This window comes from Misgurnus anguillicaudatus, chromosome 18 (genome assembly GCF_027580225.2).
Source record: "Misgurnus anguillicaudatus chromosome 18, ASM2758022v2, whole genome shotgun sequence".
Taxonomy (NCBI): domain Eukaryota; kingdom Metazoa; phylum Chordata; class Actinopteri; order Cypriniformes; family Cobitidae; genus Misgurnus; species Misgurnus anguillicaudatus.
The window spans coordinates 142,615-167,046 of NC_073354.2; the positions used below are offsets into that span (position 1 = coordinate 142,615).

The 24,432-nt window shown below is 38.4% G+C and overlaps 1 protein-coding gene and 2 long non-coding RNA genes across 4 annotated transcripts; 2 read left to right on the plus strand and 1 right to left on the minus strand.

Moving 5' to 3' along the window:
* On the minus strand, window positions 1–23,035 carry LOC141349101 (uncharacterized). 2 transcript variants are annotated; one of them, XM_073855462.1, is made up of 8 exons: window positions 22,579–23,035; window positions 22,337–22,400; window positions 19,475–19,660; window positions 8,935–9,057; window positions 1,160–2,092; window positions 884–1,052; window positions 668–800; window positions 1–460 (listed from the first exon to the last, which is right to left on the minus strand). In XM_073855462.1, the coding sequence occupies exons 3-7, from the start codon at window positions 19,656–19,658 to the stop codon at window positions 671–673; spliced, it is 1,539 nt and encodes a 512-aa protein (XP_073711563.1). In that variant the 5' UTR covers window positions 19,659–19,660; window positions 22,337–22,400; window positions 22,579–23,035; the 3' UTR covers window positions 1–460; window positions 668–670. The 2 variants fall into 2 exon arrangements, 1 of the variants encoding a protein (XP_073711563.1); XR_012358480.1 differs by lacking the exons at window positions 22,337–22,400; window positions 22,579–23,035 and having other exon boundaries at window positions 19,475–22,325.
* On the plus strand, window positions 10,543–17,276 carry LOC141350383 (uncharacterized). Its single transcript, XR_012358482.1, has 2 exons — window positions 10,543–11,924; window positions 11,971–17,276. It is a non-coding gene; the product is annotated as an uncharacterized lncRNA (long non-coding RNA).
* Window positions 22,917–24,200, plus strand: LOC141350382 (uncharacterized). The gene is made up of 3 exons (XR_012358481.1): window positions 22,917–23,053; window positions 23,150–23,232; window positions 23,378–24,200. It is a non-coding gene; the product is annotated as an uncharacterized lncRNA (long non-coding RNA).
* Window positions 24,201–24,432: the final 232 nt, after the last annotated feature.

Here is a 24,432-nt window from a genome sequence, read left to right on the forward strand (position 1 = left end):
TTGCTGTTAACAACTTTAGCTTTTTATTATATAGCAAGCCTTCAAAATGGAATGGAAATAACACTTCCAGCAAATGTCATGTTTTAGAACACAAATTTGTTCAATAAAAAAAAAAAGAAGTCGTCGACCTGGATTCTGATTATCCCGAACATGTCACATGGGTAAAAATGGATAAGGCATGTTTTAGAACACAAATTTCTTCAATTAAAAAAAAAAGTCGTCGCCGACCTGGATTCTGATTATCCCAAAAATGTCAAATGGGTAAAAATGGATAAGGCATGTTTTAGAACACAAATTTGTTCAATTTACAAACAAACAAAACACTGGGCCTGTATTCTGACAATCCCAATCACATCACAAGGTTATAAAAATAATATAAGGAACAAAGCACTGCACTGATGTACAAAAAGTCTGTCTGTCCTGTTATTCAGAGAAATGTCAATCTTCTGAAAGACCACATCTGTGGGGACACAAAGTTATAATTAAAACACAAACCAAAAGAAGGGCAGAAACAGCACCAAGCCTTAACCAAATACTCTCAGACAATTACATCACATTTATTGGAGTTAATCATAAAAATTGTATTTGGTGCACTTTACCATCGATGAATGATAAACACAGAAAATGAAGTCTACCACTACTATACAAGACAATAAAGCTTCTATACCCGTTACTCTCCCCAGTCAAATGCAGCAATTTTTGACGTCAGATTCAATACTCTGGGGTTGACAGAGTACGCTCTCTTTTTCTCTCTCTTTTCCACCTTGGTACCTTTATGAGGATTTATTCTAAAGATGCACCTTTAAAACAAAACAACACAAACAATAACCTTAAATAATTGTTGTAACCTTCTTAACCAAAAGGAATGCATCCGATGAATTACCTTTGCAAGAATTCTAGTGTGGCTCCCAGTTCTACAGGGTAACTGATGTTCAATATATAGTAAAGAGAGAACATCAGATACAGGGCTTCTGTAAAACTCAAGAGATGGTCATTTACAATCATCTGGTCTACTGCTACCATGTACACAATGGCTGTCAGAGGGTTCTCTCCTTTGAACAAGCACAAAAATCAGTTAAGACATAATATTTAACAGATTGTGGGTCCTGGTCACCCGAAACAATTACTGTGGTGCAAGATCATAGAAAATAATACCCACCACACACTACTATACATGGTGTTGCTGGAAGCTTTTCTGAGCATATATCACTAGGAACACAGGTGTCTTCTACCATCACAAGAAAGTGGTCGTGGTCATTTTTGAAATGAGTTAGCAGCAACATCACTGCCCCACAAAGATGATCCCCTCCAGCTCTATACTTTGTGAGGATTCTCCCTGCTCTGCTTGCTCTTTCTGTGCACTGAAATTGAAAGTACTCCAAAATTCTTCTGAACTTACTGGAAGCAGATTCTTCAAAGCTGTTGTTTATGTCAATGCCAGTGAGCTCTTTAAAGTGTGCTTTCATTCCTGCTGGCTGAAAAAGATATGGCCACGCATCAAGTAAATCATTGGTTTCTATTCCAGATTGGATGTCATTTCTTTGAGAGGTGTAAGTAGAAGTCATTAAGTCATAGATTGTCTTTACATCACTTTCGTTATTTTGAAACATTACTAGCAACTTCTCTTTTTTTTCCTGCTGCAATTCAGATGTTTCTCCAACTGGCATTTGTGGATCAGAATTTATACAACCATACACTGACTTTCGTTTGTTTGCTGATACTTCTAGAGTACCACAAAGTGGTGTACTAATAGCTTTTGCTCTTTTACAATTGTCAATTCTACACACCAGTTGTTTGAGGAGAGAATCATATCCACTTCCTACAACCTGGGAATTAATTTCATCTCTAAAAGAGTTTGGGTATGTAATCACCATCTGTCGGGCTATTTCTGATACATGTTTTTTTGTTGGACATTTGCTGACTTCCAGGATCTCAGAAGAAACAACGCGGACCAACTGTCTTCTCTCAGAGCAACTTGGCCTTTCGCCATTTTGCAACTTTTCCATAAAACTTGCTGGCATTTTTTGCCATGGAACATCAAAACTATAATGCCAGTCATGATCATAGAATGAAGTTTCACAGCTACTGTCACCTAGAAGATAAACCTGTCCACAGGTTATAGGATGAACTTTTAATGCAGCTTTAATGTTTTTAATGCAAAATTGCCAAACCCACTGTGGGTTTGTTAATGTGCCACATTATAGAATATGCACGTGTGTGAATATGCAAGTGGTGCACAGACTTGTTTTATGTCCACAGTGTATTATTGTCAGAGAGGAGGGGACACTGTTGTGCATTGTTCACAGGGACCGCAGGACCACAGTGCAACAAGTCACTAGCATAAAATGGCACATTTAACATGTTGCTGGTGATTTGCTGCACTGCCCTGTAGTTGCTTTGAACAACGCACAGCCGTATTCACTCTCTGCTGGCATAAGCTGCGGATGACACACAACTGGATGATATTTTGGCTATTCATGCACCACAGAGTCACCACAGTGGCACATGTACGGATCACAAGATATGCAATTTTCAAAATCAATGTTTTGAGGCCCCGTGCCATCACAGTTTGTTCTTTATCAAACTACTATTCAATTCAATTCAATTTTATTTATATAGCGCTTTTCACAATACTCAATTGTTTCAAAGCAGCTTTACATTAATAGAAGCAGTAAAAGCACAGAAAAATGACAGATAGCACAACATAATACACAATAGCATAAGCTGTCAAATTTGCTGAGGCTATGACTCGACATTATGAACGAGCGTATTACTAATGTAACGTCTAGGAGAAGAAGCTAAATTAAGCCCAAGCAGGCTACCTCCCCGGGGTAAAAAACCCCCTAGGAGAAAAAAAACAAAAACCCCGGGTTGTTGAGCCGAGGAAATAAAAAATAAAAAGTCCTAGGAGGGAAAAACCCTTGGGAGATATATATGTATATAAACACATATAAACGGATAAGGAGATTAAGCGGGGATTAAGCGGGGTTTAAGCGGGTTCTGCCGGTGGTCGTTGGTCAGGCATCAGCTGGGCATCACAGTGATGGACGACCAGTAGATCAGAGGTGAGTCGACTTTCACATCTACCGGAACTGGGTCTGTTTGTCCCATTGTCCTCAGGGTCGAGGACAGGACAGGGAGAGAAAAACAAAATCATATTAGCGTAGGGGCCGTTCACATGTAATGCAAGTGTCACACAGTGATGTGGTTTAATCAGCTTAGTTTCAGACAGACTAACTATTGCGGCATAATTATATTATCCACAGTTGAGGATTTTGCAAATTGGGGGCCCACTGCGACGGTATATATGGTAACTAAGGGTCACCTTCTGATTTTTAAGAGAAAGAGAAAATGAAACCTGTCGACCCGTTTGACTAAGGCCTGTAACCCCACTGTCGTCGTTAATGCAGGTTCAGTGGCAAACGGGTCTATATTGCATGCTATTTACAAGATCATGAGAAAACGCCAACATCGCAACCTGACCATACGTGCCAACCCGTTTGACTAAGGCTGGAGGCCCCACTGTCGTCGTTAATGCAGGTTCAGTGGCAAACGGGTCTGTATGGCATACTATTCACAAGACACAAAAAAGCGCCAAAATCGCAACCCGACCATACGTGCCAACCCGTTTGACTAAGGCTGGAAGCCCCACTGTCGTCGTTAATGCAGGTTCAGTGGCAAACGGGTCTGTATGGCATAGTATTCGCAATATAAAGAAAGCGCCAAAAGCCCAACCCAACCGTACGTGCCAACCCGTTTGACTAAGGCCGGATGCCCCACTGTCGTCGTTAATGCAGGTTCAGTGGCAAACGGGTTTGTATGGCATACTATTCACAAGAACACGAAAGTTCCAAAATCGCAATCCGACTATACGTTAAGATAAGGTTTTTATTTATTTATTTGGTTGGTCTGTTTTATGACCGCGAGTGCTTTGTTCGGTACAAATAACTATTTCGAGTTAAGTACTTTTACTAGACAAATTATGCGAATGCTTTGTTGAAGAGAAAAGTTTTAAGTCTAGATTTAAAATTATCGACTGTGTCTGATTCTCGGACATCGGTTGGTAAATCATTCCAGAGCTTAGGGGCTAAGTAGGAAAATGACCTTCCACTTTTAGACACTTTTGATAGTCTAGGGATAATCAAGAGACCAGAATTTTGTGACCGTAGTGTGCGTGACGGATTGTATTCTGATAGTAATTCTCTAAGGTATGAGGGTGCTAGGCCCTTTAAAGCTTTGTAGGTGAGTAGTGATATTTTAAATTGTATGCGATATTTAACTGGTAGCCAGTGTAAAGATGCCAGAATTGGGCTTATGTGGTCGTACTTTTTAGATCGAGTAAGTACCCTTGCGGAAGCGTTTTGAACTAGCTGAAGCTTGTTTACTTGATTTGCATGGCATCCCCCGAGTAGCGAGTTACAATAGTCTATTCTAGAGGTCATAAAAGCATGGATAAGCTTCTCTGCGTCAGATGTAGACAGTATATGGCGTATTTTCGAGATATTTCTAAGGTGGAAGAAAGCTGTACGGCAGACGTTGGCGATATGACTATCGAAGGATAAGTTGCTGTCGAACATCACACCTAAGTTCCTTACCGTGGAAGATGGCACCACAGTGCAGCCATCTATGTGCAACGTGTAATCTGACATATTATGTTTGTAGCGATTCGGTTCAATAATAAGTATCTCTGTCTTATTGGAGTTCAGCTTAAGAAAGTTATGTGCCATCCAGTCACTAACATCTCTAAGGCAGTCTGTTAGCTTAGAAAACGTGTGTGTTTCGCTGGGATGTGAGGAGATGTAAAGCTGGGTATCATCCGCATAGCAGTGAAAACTTATGTTATGTTTCCTGATAATGTCTCCTAGAGGTAACATGTATAACGAGAACAGGATAGGACCTAAAACCGATCCCTGCGGTACACCGTATTTAACCAGGGAGTGATATGACTCTTCCTCGTTTACATAAACAAAGTGATAGCGATTGGTTAGATACGACCTAAACCATGCTAGCGCCTGACCACTGATACCAACATAGTTTTCTAGTCTATTGAGTAAGATTGTATGATCTATTGTGTCAAAGGCTGCACTAAGGTCTAATAATATAAGAATTGAGATTTCACCACGATCGGATGTTAATAGGAGGTCATTTGTAACTCTAAGCAACGCTGTCTCTGTGCTATGGTGGGGCCTGAATCCTGATTGGAACTTTTCATATGTACTATTATTTGTCAAAAATGTGCGTAACTGGCTTGCCACTACCTTTTCTAATATTTTCGAAAGAAAAGGGAGATTTGAGATTGGTCTAAAGTTATTAAGCTCTCCCTGATCAAGCTGTGGTTTTTTAATCAGCGGTTTAATAACTGCTAGTTTGAAAGATGTTGGAACGTATCCTATTTCTAGCGATGAGTTAAAGATATTTAGAACCGGGGTTGACACTACAGGAAATACCTCTTTAAGTAGTTTTGTGGGAACGGGGTCTAATATACAGGACGATGATTTGGATGACGTTACTAGTTTAGAGAGCTCTTCTATTGTAGTAGGTTTAAATGAATCAAGATGTTCGTGTGGTAGTCTAGTGTTAAGTGAACTAACGGGTAGAGTGGTGGCTGCCTGTGTAGCTACGATGTTTTCCCTTATAGCCGTAATTTTGTTAGAAAAGAAGTTCATGAAGTCGTTACTATTGTGTTGGAGTTTACTATTGGTTTCTGTTTGTTCTTTGTTTCTAGTCAGTTTTGCAACGGTGCTAAAGAGGAAACGAGGGTTATTATGATTCTCATTTATAAGCTTGCTAAGATAGGTAGATCTGGCGGTTTTAATAGCCTGTCTGTAGTGTTTAACACTATCTTTCCATGCTGCACGCCATACTTCTAATTTTGTGCTTCTATAATTTCTTTCCATTTTCCTAGTTGCCTTTTTAAGAGCTGCGGTGTGATGATCATACCATGGAGCTGGCGGTTTTTCTTTGATTCTCTTTTTTCGAATGGGAGCAACGGCATCCAATGTGTTAGAACAGACATTGTTTAGGTTTTCTATTACAATATCTAGATCATCACAGTTATCTGCATGTTTAATTTGGGACAGGTCTGGAAGAGTGCTAATAAAGCTATCTTTAGTGGTGGAAATTATTGTTCTGGCTAATCTGTAGCATGTTGTGGATTGAGTGATCCTATCTAGAAGTACAGTGTATGACACAAGGTAATGGTCAGAAACTGCATCACTCTGAGGTGATATTTTGATGTCATTAATATTAAGCCCGAGTGACAGAATTAAGTCTAATGTGTGCTTACGAGTATGCGTTGGCCCTGTCACGTTTTGTCTAATATTGAGAGAATTTAGAACATCCATAAACGCACGTCCTAATGCATCTTTATGGTTATCCACATGAATATTAAAATCACCAACGATAAGAGCTTTATCTACAGTGACTACAAGCTCAGACAGAAAATCTGCTATTTCTTTAAGGAAATCTGCATGGTGGCCCGGAGGTCTATAGATTGTAGCTAAGGCAAAAGAGAGCTGTTTGTGGTTACGATCAGTTATTTCCATATTTAACAACATTAGTTCAAATGATTTAAATTTTAGTTCAGATTTTTGGTTTACTTTAAAAATTTTGTTGTATATTGTAGCTACACCACCCCCTCTCCCCTTTAACCTAGGTTCTTGTTTATAATAATAGTCTTGTGGGGTGGATTCGTTTAAACTAATGTAGTCGTCTGCTTTAAGCCAGGTTTCTGTTAAACAGAGTGCATCTAAGGTTTGGTCATTAATTAATTCATTAACACTAGGTTCTTTATTGGTAAGCGATCTAATGTTAAGAAGGCCGAATTTTAACATTCGAGGTTCATCTTGTAATGTATTGTTTTCTAATTTTATGTTGGTCAAATTTGTACGTGATGTGGCAAGCGGTGCTCTGTATTTGCTTGTTCGGGGAACAGATACAGTTGAAATGTGTTGATATTCTGGTAAGATCGACTCGAAGTTCTGGGATATCTGTGATCTAGACATATCATGCCAGCTAACAGACGGACAGTTAAGCTGATCCGTCTGTTTCCTGACCTGGGCCCTGGATAGTCATACTATATCAGAATTAAGAATATTAATCAGATTTCTGGTGAGTATAGCACTTCCTTCTGATGTCGGATGAAGGCCATCTCGGGTTAGGAGAAATGGTCTACCCCAGAAATGCTTCCAATTGTCTATAAACCCTACATTATGCTGAGGGCACCACTTTGACATCCAGCCATTGAGAGACACTAATCTACTATGTGTTTCATCTCCCCGGTAGGCGGGGAGGGGACCAGAGCATATTACATTGTCTGACATTGTTTTTGCAATTTCACACATCTCCTTAATATTATCTTTGGTGATTTCCGACTGTCGGAGTCTGGTGTCATTTGTTCCGGCGTGAATAACAATCTTAGAAAACTTCCGTTTAGCATTAGCCAGCACTTTAAGTTTGGATCTAATGTCAGACGTTCTGGCTCCCGGTATACAGTCGACTAGGGTGTTTGGTGCCTCAATGTTAGTGTTCCTGAGTATAGAATCTCCAATGACCAGGGCACTTTTAACAGGTGTTTCAGCTAGTGTATTCCTTAGGGGATCGAATCTGTTAGAAAGTACCGTAACGTTATGGGTCTTAGATGGACGCCGTATATGACTATGCCGCCTGACAGTCACCCAGTTAGACCGCCGACTTGACTCTGATGTCGGAACCGAGCCATGTGTATTATGATAAACACTATGCGCGCTCGATACAGTATTTATAATGTTTACATTAGCATCTGATGTCGGAACACTATGTGCGCTCGATACATTGTTTGTAATGTTTACATTAGCATCTGATGTCGGAACCGAGCCATTAGTCTTTTCGCTCGATACAGTATTTACAACAGTAACATTAGCGGTTTTGCTATCCTCAACTAGCGTTCGGATGCGCGATTCTAGTTCAGCAACCTTCTCAGTTAATCTTAATACTTCAATACACTTAGTGCATGTAAACCCATCTATGCTAACGGCAGAAGCTAAACTATACATGTAGCAAGTAGTACATGTTACAATAACAAGCGGAGTCTTACCGCTTTCATGCTGGGCGATGGCGTCTTTGTTTACCCGAACGCGCTCCGCGGAGCTGCATCGCGTTGGGGGTTTGGTTGTGGTACGCCTCAGTCGCCTGCGAACGTCTGGGTCCAGGGTGATGTTGGGCATGCTGAATCTGCGAAGGCCGGGCAGCGGCTCCTCCACAGCTTCCCGATCGCTTTCATGTTGGGCAATGGCGTCTCCGTTCACTCGCTTACGGTCCGTAAAGCTGCATCGCGTGGAGCACTCGTTTGTCGCATTCCTCGGTCGCTTGTGGACGTCCGGAGACATGGTGAAGTGGGCGCTGTAGCTCGCGTTGGATCTGCTCAAACCGATCAACTCCTTCGCAGCTTCCCGCTCAGGCGAGGACAGGTCAGAAAAGCATATATCAGATGAATCCGCCATTAGATCGGAAAATGCTAGCTTCAGGCGGCAGCGTTTGTTGAGGCTAGCGGGCTATATGCTCACACGGTGGGTGGTTATTAGTGATAAATAGTTTCACGTGGTAGTACTGCTCAATTATCCTCACGGTAAAGTATTCCTAGGTATAACTTAATATATAAATAGGAATAAGATAGTAAAAAGGCTTTTAGATGAAGAACTCGACGGAGCTCCGATGCACGATCTGTTCAGCGTGAAACCGGAAGGAGATCCACTTCAAATGTTGACTAGTGTACAATATATCTGCAGATTTCTACACACAACCACACCCACACATCTCTGTGAACTGCGCATGCTAAAGGCTGGGCATGCTCACAATGCAAATTCTCTGTATAGGAATTCCAAGAATTGACAAATTACATGTTTTGCTTTCAAAATGTTTGTGGATTGTTTAATGTTGTTTAAGCTTTTTACTCACGTCTTCCACTTGAAGAGCTGGATGGTGAAATTGAACATCCAGGAGCAGGTGAACCTGATGCATCAAATGTGTATTCAGCAGCACACAAATCATTGGCAGTGTTTTGCAGATTGGAAACAATATCTACATGGCATAATTCAATTCAATTAAATTCAATTCAATTTTATTTATATAGCGCTTTTCACAATTGGTGATTGTTTCAAAGCAGCTTTACATTAATAGAAGCAGTGGAAAGCACAGAAAAACGACAGATAGCACAACATAATACACGATAGCACAAGCAGCTAAATTTGATGCGGCTATGAATCAACATTATAAGCGTGCGTATTGCTAATGTAACGTAAAGAAGAGGGTGCTAAGTTAAGCCCAAGAGGGCTGCCTCCCCGGGTTGAAAAACCCCCTAGGAGAAAAAAAACCCCAGGCTCAGCCGGGGAAGTAAAAAAAGTCATAGGAGGGAAAAACCCTTGGGAGATATATTTATATATACATTCATAGGTGTGATTGGCAAAAGACAAAAAAGCAGGAAAATATACGGCACACCTACCATGGCGTGGTGACATACATATGCAAACATGCACGTGCGCACACACACACACACACACACACACACACACACATATAAAATGAAATACAGTTGAAATATAATTTGGGCTCAAAGTTGATCGATCTGAGTGGCCAATCGTCAATGCGTGGGCAAGTGCCACCCTGACCATTATGTAGCCTTGCCACTGCATCAGACTGAACAAAATCCTTTTGTGCTTTTAAAAGTAAATACATCAATGTGGTGCATTTTGAGAGTAAAAATAAGTGACTAGATCTATGAGGATTTTTATGTTCTTCTAAAGAAATGAATGCCCTTTTAGTAAAATCTTTGGTTGCATATGGTAATAATAAGGCACACAAGCCACATACACAATTTGATAAATGGGATTTGCTATTGGTCATAGCATAAATATGTTTAATGTTTATAGAATAATTAGTGGGGGCATTTATTACAGATTAATTATTGATAGCAACATTTGTTACTTAATTCAAATGTTATGACTTTCTGGAAAGGCAGTCAAGTGCATTTGTCTTTTGCATAGTTCTTTTGGCACCGTCGATCTACGCGTTTCACACACACACACGCACATACACACAGGCAAACCAGATCCATGAATGTGTGTGTTTGTCATTATATTATTCTGTAATCACAAGCATTACTGCCAGATTCACAAACCATTAAGAGGAGCAAACGTATGCGTGTGTTCATCCGGATGACGTTGGATCGGTTTGCGTAACTTATATGCGTGCGTTAACGTAAGTGATTACAGAATAATAATGCAAGCAAACGTTTTGACCCAAACGCAACTTTATATTGATATTGCGAGACAGCATTTCACCTCGACGAGAAATCTGATATTTACATTACTGGCATAGCCTGATTTGAAACGGACAGTTTTGTCAAAGCAGCAAACACCTGGCGGGTTCTCTTAATTTTCTTACTACTAAAATGCTGTTTGTCTCTGCCTATTCCTTCTATCCATGCCCAGCGCCACTGATTTAAGTCCTTTATCAATTAGGTTGTCTTACTGCTTCATAAACTTACTCTTCATCCTGCTGACAACATTAACTTGTGTGGGATTTGATTTTATTTTATTAGTCGTGCTGTTTATAATCTTAATTCATGTGTATTTTTAAAACAATGATTTCTGTGCTGAGTACAAGAGAGCTGTCTGTGTGTGGAGGGTTATTGGGGGGAGGTAGCTTGAGTGAAGGAATTTCCAGCTGGTGATGGCCGAGATAAGAGCAAAGCTTTAAGGAGAAAACACACAGACAAAGAAGTGCATGCTTTTGATATTAGTTCACTGGCAATCATTCATTTCCAGATTGTTACATGTAGAGGTGTTTGGATTTATAAAATTACATGTTGCTATGAATATTAATGTGTTAAAATATATAAATGATTATGCCTTTGTGCCCATGACTAATGTAGAAGATTGCCCTGTAATAAGACATTGACATGTAGGGATGAAATGCTCGAGGGCACAAAGTGGCTGATGTGTGTGTGGGAGCCAGGGGGGCTATAGAAAAAGCCCTGAAGGGAAAACACACAGAACAGATGGTTTCAATAAACAAGTTGCTTGCTTTATAACTATGTTACATTTAGAGAAAGTGAAAATTAGTATGTTTAACTAATGAATGCATTTAACCAATTTATGAACAATGGAGTATTGTTGTGTTGTTGAATAATTATGTTTTACAAAGTTACAAAGATGTCCAAATAAGGACATAATGCCCCAGGGAACAGAATGGTCTGTGTATGTCTTTCTGTCTGTTTGCTATGCAACCCCCCACAGGTATGTGGTGATGGAATCTGATAAGGAAAACAGCCATCTGGGGGAGGAGAATGTTGAAGAAAGAACGACGATAAATACCCATGTTTTTGTCCTGAGCTGGTTGTTGTTGGTCGAATCTTGCTGTTAAGACTTGAGACAACCCGGCGCTGTAAACTTTTTCATATCTGATCAATAAATATTCAATTTAGATATTTGTGTCTTTCCTCCAATTATGAACATGCAGATGGACGCCTTAAAGTCCAACAATTGGTGATCCCCGACGTTGTTGGAGGGAAAAGAAGATTAAGAGAAGTTTCGAATTGCTTAAGATTGAGTAAGGGAGGGCTCCATTTCAACACAAAAAGACCGGTCTTCTAAAACAAAGGTAAGCAGAAGCCTGTTTTATCAAATTCTGCTATTGGACATATACCAAATTAATTGTGTTGATAAGGAGATCCAAACTGAAAGTAATAAATAATTGAATAAAAGATCAGATTGAAAAACTTTTAAAAAAAAAAAAATAAGGTTAATAGAAAGAGAGAATAGGGTTGAATGGTCCCTTGGGTGAAAATCCCATAAAGGTAAAATTGTGGTTGGAGTCCATTAATGTACTAGACATTATAAATTTATTAGTTTGGGTTAGAGGCCCTTAATGTATTAGACATTATAAATGTATTAGTTTGGGTTAAAGGCCCTTAATGTATTAGACATTATAAAGTAATAAGTTTGGTTAAAGGCCATCGAGTTAGAGTCTCGTAAATTTATTATTTTTTTGGGTTAAAGTCCCTCGGATGAAAGTTCCGTAAATAGTGGATTGGTGTGTCCGGATATTTTTTAATTGTTTTAAGTTTTGCTAATACTCGGGTCAGTAGTCGCGCGGGTGTAAGTCCTGAAAACTACTGGTGTATATATCCTTTTGTTAGATAAGAGTGACGTTTTGTGTGTTTTTTTTTTTAATTTTGAACGCTTGTAAATTGTGTGAATGTATGAGATGGAAAGAGTGGGGGTTGCTGAGTGAGCAGTGGGTGTGTCTTTCTTCTGTTGCTCTGTAGAGAGACAGAGAGGTGTTGTGTTACAGGAGTGAAGATTGTTTAAAACTATAAAAAAGGGGATAAAGTTTGAAAGTATGTGAATAAGAGTAAGAATATGATTATGGATAAGAGACAGTTACAAATGCTGGGTATTAAAGATTAGATTTGAAGACATTGTGGTTCTGAGGTATTGTAGCCAAAAATATTAGTTATTACAGTGAAGTATATAAACTTCTAGAAATTAAATAATTCATTTAAAGGATTGATTAAAATAAAAAATTGTGCTCAATAGGAAAAGATTGCTTGTCCAAAAAAGGACAGATGTTGGTGATGGTATTTGATCCTATTTGACAAAACACTACAAAATATTATAAGGAAATTTTATTTTAAAGACACATTGGAAATCTAAGTAATTATTTGGAGAATATATAAATTGGATAAATAAAAACAATAAGGTTGTGAAGTGGTTAAATGAGAAATAATTGTAAAATATAAGGTGTGTTATATTGCAAAGAAAAGATTATGGCAGTCACATTAATGGAAAAATAAGGATTAAACAATTGTTGTGTGGAGAATTAGAAAATGAAATAATTGGAGTTCAAATGAGGAAACATTTGATGTGGCATTGTGTGAGGAGAAATACAATTAAATAAAAATATAAACTAATGAAAGATAAGAGGAGATAATTAACAGACAAAGAAATGCTCAAAGGGAGAAGGAGAGACAGAGAGAGAGAGAGAGAGAAAGGGAGGGGGAAGGTCAGCTCCCATAGCTCGAGGGAATTGTGAGATTAAGCTAAATCTAGCAGGAAGACAGAAGTAAAGCCTTGAAAAGAAAAAACAACAAATTAGAGAAAAAAGTAGAGACCAAGTTATTAAAGGTGGAAATAAAGAGAAAAATAAAAAGGACAGGAAAATTATTAAAAGGTGAATGACACAGATAAATTATACAAAGATAAATTATTACAAAATGAAGAGGAGTCTTCATCTGATGATTGAAGGTGGTCACAAGATAAATTTTATTTTAAATTGAAAGGCAATATTTTGCAATGGGTTAACTTAAACTTTGAAAGGCTGAAAGCTCTGATCCTTTGACATTCAAGAAAGTGAATAAAAGCTGGCAAGAAACAGACAATGAAAAACTGTGTGTGACATCAAAGTGTTGGAGTTGCAAAGAGAGGATTAACTCATAAACTGGACTGTGGACACATCCTACATGAATGGGATTATATGAAGCAGTGATGGGGGCACTGCACAATGTTCTGAAAAAAGACTGAGTGGAGTCCAGAAAGACTCACACAGACAATAATGTTCTTGGAGGCATGAGAAACTGGAAAACACTTCACTGGACACTGAACTTTTTCATCTTCATATGAGCCTTTGAGTGAAAAAGGGGAAAGAGTAAAACAGCCGTTCAATGTTTAAGTAAAGACCTTGATATAATAGGGACACAGACAATCTTTATGAGAAAATCAGCTAGACAAATTTAAAAGCTGATCAAGAACTTTGTTGTTAGGTGTGACTACCTGTTCTGAAATCAAATCAGACTCCTATTAATCTGACAGGAAGAAATGAATGATTGAACTTGGTATCTAAAGAGGAAGTTAGAACTCCAATGATGGTACTAAGCTAAAAAGCAAATATAAATGGCATAGAACAGCTATGGCAGAAAGGAAATTAAAATAAATAAAAAACAAAGAGAACACTATAGAACACTATAAAAGGTAAACAAGAAAAGCTGTGAGAATAGAAAAATAACTGATTATTGTAACAAACTTTGTATTTAAGGAAATTGCCAGCCCAGACATCATATATGTGCATGAAGGTGTTCACATGGCAGATCTAATCACTGAGGGTGAGCCATATAACTGCATACCATTGACTGAAAAAAAAAAAAAAGCAAACAAATTGAGAGATGGTTTGTTCGCGGTACCACTGACAACTCCCCCACCGGTAATCACGTTATTTATGGATGGCTTTGTTTTAGAGCATCAGATGGTACGCTAAAGGCAGGGTTTGCTGTGGTTGACCAGGTTGAGGGTGATTTTGTGACTAGAGTGAGTGGTAAATTGGAGGGTAAGCAGTCAGCACAGACAGCTGAAATGATAGCTGTTATCAAAGCCTTGCACTACACTGGTGAAGAGAGGGTGATTATTTATAGTGACTCTGCATAGTGATTGGTGCAGTATATATGGAACTGCCATATGGCAGATAGGTGGGTTAGAAACCAGGAAAGGCCGGCCTATAATAAATAAATGCTAGCGAAGCCTGACATATAATACAGGCTGTGAAGGTACCTAATGAAGTGGTTGTTGTCAACTGCCTAATAAACCACTTATATCCCCAACCATGGTTTCCCAAGACAAAGTTAGATCTGACAAACTGACAAACACGCACTGGAATTGACATATAGTTTTGGGGCTGCTTATCACCCCAATGCCAGAGCAAAGCTGAAATAATGAACCTGACTTTGACATTAAAACTTGACTTGACAAAATCTGTGCACAGACAAAAATAACATGGCTTGACGCATTGCCAATTGCATTAATGTCTATTCGCTCTTCTGTTAACAGGATTTCTGGTTTCACATCCTTTGAATTGCTTACAGGTCGACAGTTTCCAGGCCCACGGAACGCCTTGGTGTAGGATCCAATCCTGCCACTAACTCATAGTGTTTATTTTTACAAACTAACTGCTATGATTAAACATTTTTCCTGCCAGGCTACACGACACCGGGACAAAGACCAAGCTGTTACAAATGATGATTGAATAAAAGTGAAGGTGTTCAGACGGTGCTGGGCCGAACCGAGACGGTCCAGGCTACCCAGAGTAAAAGCAAAAACCTAACATTGTGTCCAGCTACAGGTCAAAGGCGACACCTGGTTCCATCTCTTCTTGTGTTACATGTGATTCTCCCAGCAGGTCTCTCACAGAAATCGGTGTGGACCTGAGGACTCAGGTCCAAGAGAGGGAGAGTGTTGAAAGTGAAAGTGAAAGTGAAAGTAAATCAGCTGGAATAAAGAGAGAACAAACAGGAAGTGAAACATCAGTGGTAACATATCAGTGGTAACACTCACACAACACCAACAACAAAGTCAACAAACACTCTGTAAAATTGTGCATAAAAAAGGTGACATTTTTTTCCTAGCCCAGCAACAGAACCTTTAGCACACTGCACAGATTGTGCCTACGGAGCAGGTATAGCCGTACAATTCAAGACCAAGTACGGAACACAAAAGGTTGTAAGACAGAACAAACACACAGGTGAATGTGCAGTTACTCATGAGGACGACGGCAGATTGATTTTTCATTTAATAACAAAACAAAATTGTACTGATTTACCAACATATGAGAATTTTACCAACAGCCTCAAATGTATGAGAGATGGGTGTGAGGAAAAAGGAATAACAAGTGTATCCACTCCCCGGATGGGGTGTGGGTTAGATAAATTGGATTTCCATAAGGTGGAGATCCTGACAGAAGTGATTGTAAACGTCATATAAGTGTATGTTTTTCCATCATTTTACTTCTTTTGCTATACTCTTACCTGTTATTAAGTTTCAATTTAACAGTGTTTTTTTTTTTTAATTAAGCCAATAGGCATAAGTGTATTTTTTCCACAGAGATGAAGCTATATGGCAATTGGAAGGTTCTGTGGGCCCTAGGGGTTATAACTGCAATTATAATCACCATAATATTTAGCATAAACAATGGAGGTAATCTGAAAATTGACAAAAGGTCCAAAACTACATCACAAGATTAGTGTGTACAGGGATATGGGGGAATTGAATTGAATTACACAAAAAATTCAACGACGTCATACACCTTTGCAGTATGATAGATTGTGGAGGGCAATAGTAACCTCCATAGTAGTGTCCATTGGTGTATTCGTGGCCATCCTGATGACCTGTGGATGTTGTTGCATTCCCTGTCTTAGATCCCTGTGCAACAGATTAATAGTATCTGCAATAGAGAAAAAAGAGAACAATCCACCCCCATGTAGCATGCCCCTATTAGGCTTACAGAACCTGGATGAGGAGGAATAAGAAAATGTGTGACCTCTTTCAGAGGTCAAGAGAGGGAATTGTGGGATTTGATTTTATTTTATTAGTCGTGCTGTTTATAATCTTAATTCATGTGTATTTTTAAAACAATGATTTCTGTGCTGAGTACAAGAGAGCTGTCTGTGTGTGGAGGGTTATTGGGGGGAGGTAGCTTGAGTGAAGGAATTTCCAGCTGGTGATGGCCGAGATAAGAGCAAAGCTTTAAGGAGAAAACACACAGACAAAGAAGTGCATGCTTTTGATATTAGTTCACTGGCAATCATTCATTTCCAGATTGTTACATGTAGAGGTGTTTGGATTTATAAAATTACATGTTGCTATGAATATTAATGTGTTAAAATATATAAATGATTATGCCTTTGTGCCCATGACTAATGTAGAAGATTGCCCTGTAATAAGACATTGACATGTAGGGATGAAATGCTCGAGGGCACAAAGTGGCTGATGTGTGTGTGGGAGCCAGGGGGGCTATAGAAAAAGCCCTGAAGGGAAAACACACAGAACAGATGGTTTCAATAAACAAGTTGCTTGCTTTATAACTATGTTACATTTAGAGAAAGTGAAAATTAGTATGTTTAACTAATGAATGCATTTAACCAATTTATGAACAATGGAGTATTGTTGTGTTGTTGAATAATTATGTTTTACAAAGTTACAAAGATGTCCAAATAAGGACATAATGCCCCAGGGAACAGAATGGTCTGTGTATGTCTTTCTGTCTGTTTGCTATGCAACCCCCCACAGGTATGTGGTGATGGAATCTGATAAGGAAAACAGCCATCTGGGGGAGGAGAATGTTGAAGAAAGAACGACGATAAATACCCATGTTTTTGTCCTGAGCTGGTTGTTGGTCGAATCTTGCTGTTAAGACTTGAGACAACCCGGCGCTGTAAACTTTTTCATATCTGATCAATAAATATTCAATTTAGATATTTGTGTCTTTCCTCCAATTATGAACATGCAGATGGACGCCTTAAAGTCCAACACTTGTTACGACATCACCACGGCCGCGCGGCATCTGTAGCTGGACCTCAGCCGCACCTCAAAGACCCCTCCCCATTCTACTTCTGATTGGCTAGTTTGTTAGTTTGGTTGAGAGTGAAAGATGTGTTTCTCTCATACTATTTGTTGGCAAACGCATGTTTTTTTTATTCGCAGCCAACAACACACGCCGGAGATCTGACTGCAAGCTCTTTGGTGAGCTCTGCTTTGAATGAAGTTCCATCGTGATATGCGGTTATTTATAACGGTGCCTTGCAACCCCCCACCCACACGCACACACAAAAAATTGGATTTGCATGATTCACGAAAGCCTCATTTTCAGGTCGGAAAAGCCGGAATTCCGGATTTATCCGGAAGAATCACACCCCTGTACATTGAAACGATTAAGGAGATTAGGCGGAGGTTAAGCGGGTTCTGCTGGTGATTGTTGGTCATGCATCAGCTGGGCATCACGTTGAAGGTCTGCCGGTGGGTCAGAGGTGTGCCGACTTTCACATTTACCAGAACTGGGTCTGTTTGTCTCATTGTCCTCGAAGAGAAGGACGAGACATAAAGAAAGAAAAACAAAACCCAATTAGCGTAGGGGCCATTCATATGTATACACATGTACATATACACAAACATATATCCATATATATCTATATATATCCACACATATCTATACATACATATATACACATATATATATACATACACACCAGGGCTGAAACGATTCATCGAGTTACTCGATTTACTCGATTCAAAAAATTCCTCGAGGCAAAAATTCTGCCTCGAAGCCTCGTTAAATTCCTATGACGCGCACTACACGTGCCGAGATCTGATTCACACGGACCGTTGATCAATGTTCAGGAAGCACATCATAGCGCGTGTTACATTTTGAATTTAGTTGGCGCGATGGCGGAGTGAATATGTCCATAAACGGCAGAGAGAGAATGTCTAAAGTTTGGGATCATTACATTATCATTACATTCAGCATCTGAACCGAAAACATCAACTGCTGTTACACCAAGCGTCGATGAAACAAGGTAACGTAGCTTCCGCTGATTTTAATCCCATACTGTATCTGTAGCGATGTAGTTATGCGGTTTGACTAGATATGATGTTTAGCGTTGATGTTTTTAAGTAGTAAACGTATTCACGTTCAATTGCAGGAGAGTATATAGCTTAAAAAAGAACCTCTTCACACACGCATGCACTTTACAGGTGTGTGTACCAAAAAACGGCACCACAGTGCAATCATATATGGGCAACTTGTAATCTGACATATTTTGTTCAATAATAATAATCTCTGCCTTATTGGAGTTTAGCTTAAGGAAGTTATTCTCTCTCACGCGAGTCAGATCGATCGCGCAATGCATCACGTATGCTTAAACTTTTATGTAGCCAGGGTAACGTAGCTTCCGCTTTTTTTTTCCCATACTGTTTCTGTAGCGATGTCGTTATGCGGTTTGACTAGATATGATGTTTAGCGTTGATGTTTTTAAGTAGTAAACGTATTCACGTTCAATTGCAGGAGAGTATATAGCTTAAAAAAGAACCTCTTCACACACGCATGCACTTTACAGGTGTGTGTACCAAAAAACGGCACCACAGTGCAATCATATATGGGCAACTTGTAATCTGACATATTTTGTTCAATAATAATAATCTCTGCCTTATTGGAGTTAAGCATAAGGAAGTTATTCTCTCTCACGCGAGTCAGATCGATCGCGCAATGCATCACGTATGCTTAAACTTTTATGTAGCCACGCAACAATAATTTCAGCATGCATTCACTGTATACAGCGGGACATGATGTTGTGATTTTTCATAAACAACAAACTGAATTAAAAACCATACTGCAAAAACAAGAAACATATTGACATACTATACTGTAATACAAGTAAAGAGTACAGCTAACAAAGTACAGAATGAAAGAGACCTGGGGTGTTGTTTTTTCCGTTTCATCTAATTGTATGCATGTACAATAATCAACATTTAAAGTGGATCAAACCTTTCATAATAGTTGTCATAAAACCAATAGCCAATACCTGTTCTTGTTTTAGGAAAACTTAATGAACTTTTTTGATCCGCTTCAAATATTGACTAGTGTATATGTAAAAATAACCATTGATTTGAAAACTTACTTGGGATTTGGGCTATTAGTTTTCTTGCTTCAATTGGTCTCAGAAAGCCACCTAGATCATCATCTTTCAAAAACTGTAGGTCATCTATGGTCTCCACACCTAGGCTGTTCAAACCCTCTATGGCTAGCTTTGAAGTAGTAGGGTTTGGGAACACAGTCTCAATAAAATGCAACAATGCATCCATTTCTGTTGGGAAAGGACAGTTTATCCTTTTTACAGATGAACAACGCTGTGCTTCAGAGTAATGACCTTCAGTCCCATAAAACTGTACTCATTTAAGGGATAATAATCCAGACATTCCTCAGCATTTACACAAATTAGTTCCTTTGTCGCAGGCAAAATCTCATAAAGTCCATAATCATGCAAATACATTGAGGGACGAGGAGTAACAAGAAAAGTCATATCATCATCTTTCACGAAAATCAGCTCAATCTGTCCAAATTGTGAAATAAAATATTCCTCTTCACATTTAAGGCAAATTAAGTTTCCTTTCCTGTAGAGGGTACCCTTGCATTCTACCCGTGTTGAAACAAAGTCTGGTTCATTAAGCAAGCTCTTCTCAACAGCTTTGCACACAGCATCACTGTACAAATGAGGAGAGTATGTGGCCAAGTCAACACTTTTAAGCTTTGGTGAAAAAAATGACCGTGAGTGAAGATATGCTTGAAGAAGTTGATGGTTGTGTGCCAATGTCTTGCATACATTTTTGAAGTTCTGTGTTCTTCTCATACATCTTTTGAAGTATGAATGTTTGCTTTCAAATCTCAATGACCATAAACGAATTAAAGGTCCAAGACTCAAAATGAGTGACGTATAGTGAAGTATGTAATGGTGTTTTGGTTTCAAATTTTGACCAGGAAACAGCTCCTTTCTGGTTTCCAGATATTCTCGTATTAAGACATTGAGATATGCAATCTGTGCAGTGGTAATCTTGGGAGCACACACTAGCTCAACCAGTTCTTTCAACTTAACAGTCAGTTGCCATACAGGATCTTGTGACTCTACTCTGTCTCCAATTATGACAGGAGGAAATCTGAGGAGACACCAGTTCTCAGCTGCTTGACCACCTAACTTTCTGCCTTTTTCACATACCTGGGAAGGGGCAGAAGCAGCATCAGAATCCAGATATTTGAATTGTGCAAGTCTCCTGTTCAGCTGTGTATATGAAAACCACTTCCTTTTTACAAAGTATTCCAAGAAAATGGCAAGATCGATAGCTACAACGCCTTCAAACAAGTCGTGGCCAAGGCATGGAGGAAGGCCAGGCTGAGCAACATGAAAATATTTGAGAGAGTTGAAAATGGAGTCAAACTTCAACCCATTTACAACATTTTCTTCGGTCATCCTTAGAGTTTCCACTGCTGCCTTATAGGACTCAACTGTGCGATTGGGAAAGTCTACACACACATTCTGAAGTTCACTGCGAGATACCAAGCAATACCTACAGCAATGCTTGGCAGTACTGAAGTTCTGCGAGTAACCTCCGATGCAGTGGGACCCCAAATTATCCCCGATAATAGCCACAATTGTTGCGCGTACTATGTCTCCTGAAGATGTCACAAATCCATGCTCTTCAAGCTCTTTGACATCTGCCACCAACTTGGAAAAAATCTTGGTTTGACCAAAATAGTTAAAGTCTCGCTCATAACACAAAAGTGATAACTGAATGTTATCAATGCATGATCTGTAAAATGGCTCAAAGTTGCCAAGTGTAAAATACACTCCAATCATTTTGTGTTTTTTTTTAGCTGACCCAAGGGGATTCACAATCTCAAAGGCATCCTGGTACAAGATAAGTTGGATTGTAATCTCTGGCTGCTTAAACAAGTCATTGGATTTGAATACAGAGCCATCACAGATGTCAGAGAATACAGAAGAGTGTAGATGCTGATGTTTGGCACACTGCTCCCACACCACTGGGTCGTTTAACATGGTTTTTAAAGTGTTCTTCAATGGAATATACTGGGCATAACGTTGTTTTCTGTTCTCATCACGACCAAGACACATACTTTGTGGATGCACGTATGAAAAATTTTTCTGATAATACTGTCTTCTTTGGTATTCTGTGGAAAGTAATGAATTACAAGCAGAATGTAAATCTTGGCCTTGCAAAGTCTGCACCACAGATTCAATATCACATTGTGAGAGGGCTGTTTTTGACTTGAGTATTTCACTGAACAACTTCTGTGTGTATTGATGACAGATATAATTTAAACCACTGATTTCCTCCACAATCATTTGAATGGTTGACGATGGCACCAGGTATTTGGCTTGCAGCTGCATATAAAACAGGCAGAGATTTTTCATGTACAATGAATGTGTGTTACATTTAGTCGGTGAGTCTTTGAAATTATTTTCATTAACCTCATCCTCAGTGACATCAGAAAATGCTGAATAAGGTTGCTCAGATAAAGTATCCATAATCCGTAATTGTGCAAATGTAGAAGTCCTGTGCTTTCGTGAAACATGGGCAGTGAAACTTGATCTTAAACGGAAATTTTTGTCACATTTTTCAAAAGGACAACACACCAGAGGTGCTCCCTTGGCTAAATGTGACCTGAGATGAGAAAGGACGTTGGTCATGTCTGTAAATTTTTGTTGACACTCTATTGTTGCAAACAAACGTGCCCATCGATTCATCAAAATGAGTATGTGGTCTTTTGTGATGCCGATAAACATGAGCTTTGAGAGCATTGTATTTTGAGAATTTACATTTGCATTCTGGGAAGCAACATGGAAATTGAACATTTGCTTCATGTCTGTGTAAGATTTGATGATTAACATATCCCTTAACTGTCTTCAGAGAGCAATCACAAAATTTGCACAAATACATAATCATCCATATGTTGGAAGGTAACACACCTCATAAGATGAAATTCGTTGTCCAGGAAAACGAGTCTTCTTAAATGATTGTGAAAGCATTGTTCTAAAACAACAACAACACAATTCAGAAACCTATTTAGTACTTTTTAATGCAACTTGCATCAAACAATAAGATTTAAAAACGTATGTGATGATTAACTATTGTAATTGTATTCAACTGTTGCCAGTTAACCTTTAAATTAGGTTGGATAATACGTCAACAGATGTTTTTAAACACTTACCATTCACGACTTGACATCGAGGTCCATGATTGTTTTGATTTGTCATTGTGTTATATATTGCATCCATACAGCAGAATATGTTGCCTAACACACAAAGCTACTTAACAAAGTCACTTACGAATTTTGAAAACAAACTGACGCCTGCAAATATTCCAGCGAACCCAACTCCGCTCCGTGTTTTAGCTTATTAACCATGTCAATGAGTAAGTTTCCCGACCAAAACAAAAACCCAGGGATTTTTTCTCGAGGCATTTTTACGCTGTTTTGGAGCATTGTGTACCACCTGCAGATAACAGGCTGCTGCTATGTCTTGGCTGATGCTGTTGGGCAAGGGCAATGACTGAGAAGCAGTTTGACCAATGGCGTGCGTGAAGGCGGGATTTATCAAGAAAGATCAAAACAGTGCAGAAAGAAACGCACACAAAAAATGTCTACCATAGAAAGCAAAAGGTGAAATTTCCTGCGACATTGTGAGGTAATCTACTGGGTAAATATGCTGGCATATAATATTGAAAATAAAATTGTAATCAACAAGTGTTACTGTATTTACGTTGTTTCTGCTTTTTTGCAGTGCACCATTGGCCTTGTCAGTGGCTGAGGTCACATCACTTAACTCTCTGAAGAAGTAAGTTATCGTGGACCATCATAAAATTTGTAAGTGCATTACATATTTAATGGACCAAAATTTTTAATGTAAGAAGTGTAAGAACATCTAAAAAGAGTAACATGATCAGACATCATAATTAAAATAGAAATGTGATGGATGATATATAACCATTTTCTCTTTTTTTATTTAAAGGCATCAACATGGAGATTGAATTGGAGACCATTGTTCTGTTCGAAGTGTAGTTTGTGGAAGATGCAATGATGACATTACTTTGAATTGTCAATGTTGTATTTTAAGCATATAAGCAATGTTCATATGATGGTACTGTGACACTGTTTAAAGTTTTTAATATTGTTGTTATTTACAATGGAAACTATTGTAACAGAAAAAAATAAAGAGGGGAAATACAAATTATTTTCTATAATGACTTTTAGTGTGACATATAACATACATTTCATGAACTACATATAAAATTATCTGTAAGCCATAATCAAAATAAAAATGCTGCACATGCCTTTCAAAATTATGGTCCATCACAGTTCATTTTTCAAATAACGGTCAATACTTGTTATTTCAAATAACGGTCAAACTCTGTTAAATAATGATTAAAACATGATTTCAGTTTACATTCAAAATATGCTTTATGAAGTGATGGTGTCAACATGTCATTTATATCTACATTCAAATCATGTTAAACAACTGTTACACCATCCTTTTACGTTTACAGTCAAAACATTAATTTTATTAAAAAGGGTTTAAACATGTTACGTTAACTTACAGTCAAATAATGCCATTACATTTAATGGTCTATGCATGTATTTGCAATTATACAGACAAAATATGTTATTTCAGATTACATTTTTTTTATTTTATAGTACTGTTTGGTCAATGTTCTTTTTTCATGTAGCTGTGTAAACATGTTACTTCAGTTCATGGGGTTTTACCGTTATTTTCATAAATGGCAAACGTTTGGCACCCTGTGCTGCCATGCATTTGCTCGTTTTTTTCTGTGTTTTTTTTTTACAGTGTAACCCATTCAAAAAGGTAATCTGCAATTTGCAATTAGAAATTAATTTAAATGTAAACAAAATATTGGGTATACAGGACAAAGACCTAGCACTATACAATAAATACTATTCAATTATACTATTTTAATTTAACATCATCCATTAATATTTTTATTAGTAATGAGTATTATATCTGATTTCAGAATGACAGACAAAGATGAATCAATTCTTATTTTATTG

Bases quoted from the DNA above. Each gene is read 5' to 3' on its own strand.
- LOC141349101 (XM_073855462.1), bottom strand. From the start codon at position 19,658: ATGGATGCATTGTTGCATTTTATTGAGACTGTGTTCCCAAACCCTACT. The intron at 1,053-1,159 runs GTGGGTATTATT...GCTTGTTCAAAG, and splicing joins ACCATGTATAGTAGTGTGTG to GAGAGAACCCTCTGACAGCC. The intron at 801-883 runs GTAATTCATCGG...TTTGTTTTAAAG, and splicing joins ACACTAGAATTCTTGCAAAG to GTGCATCTTTAGAATAAATC.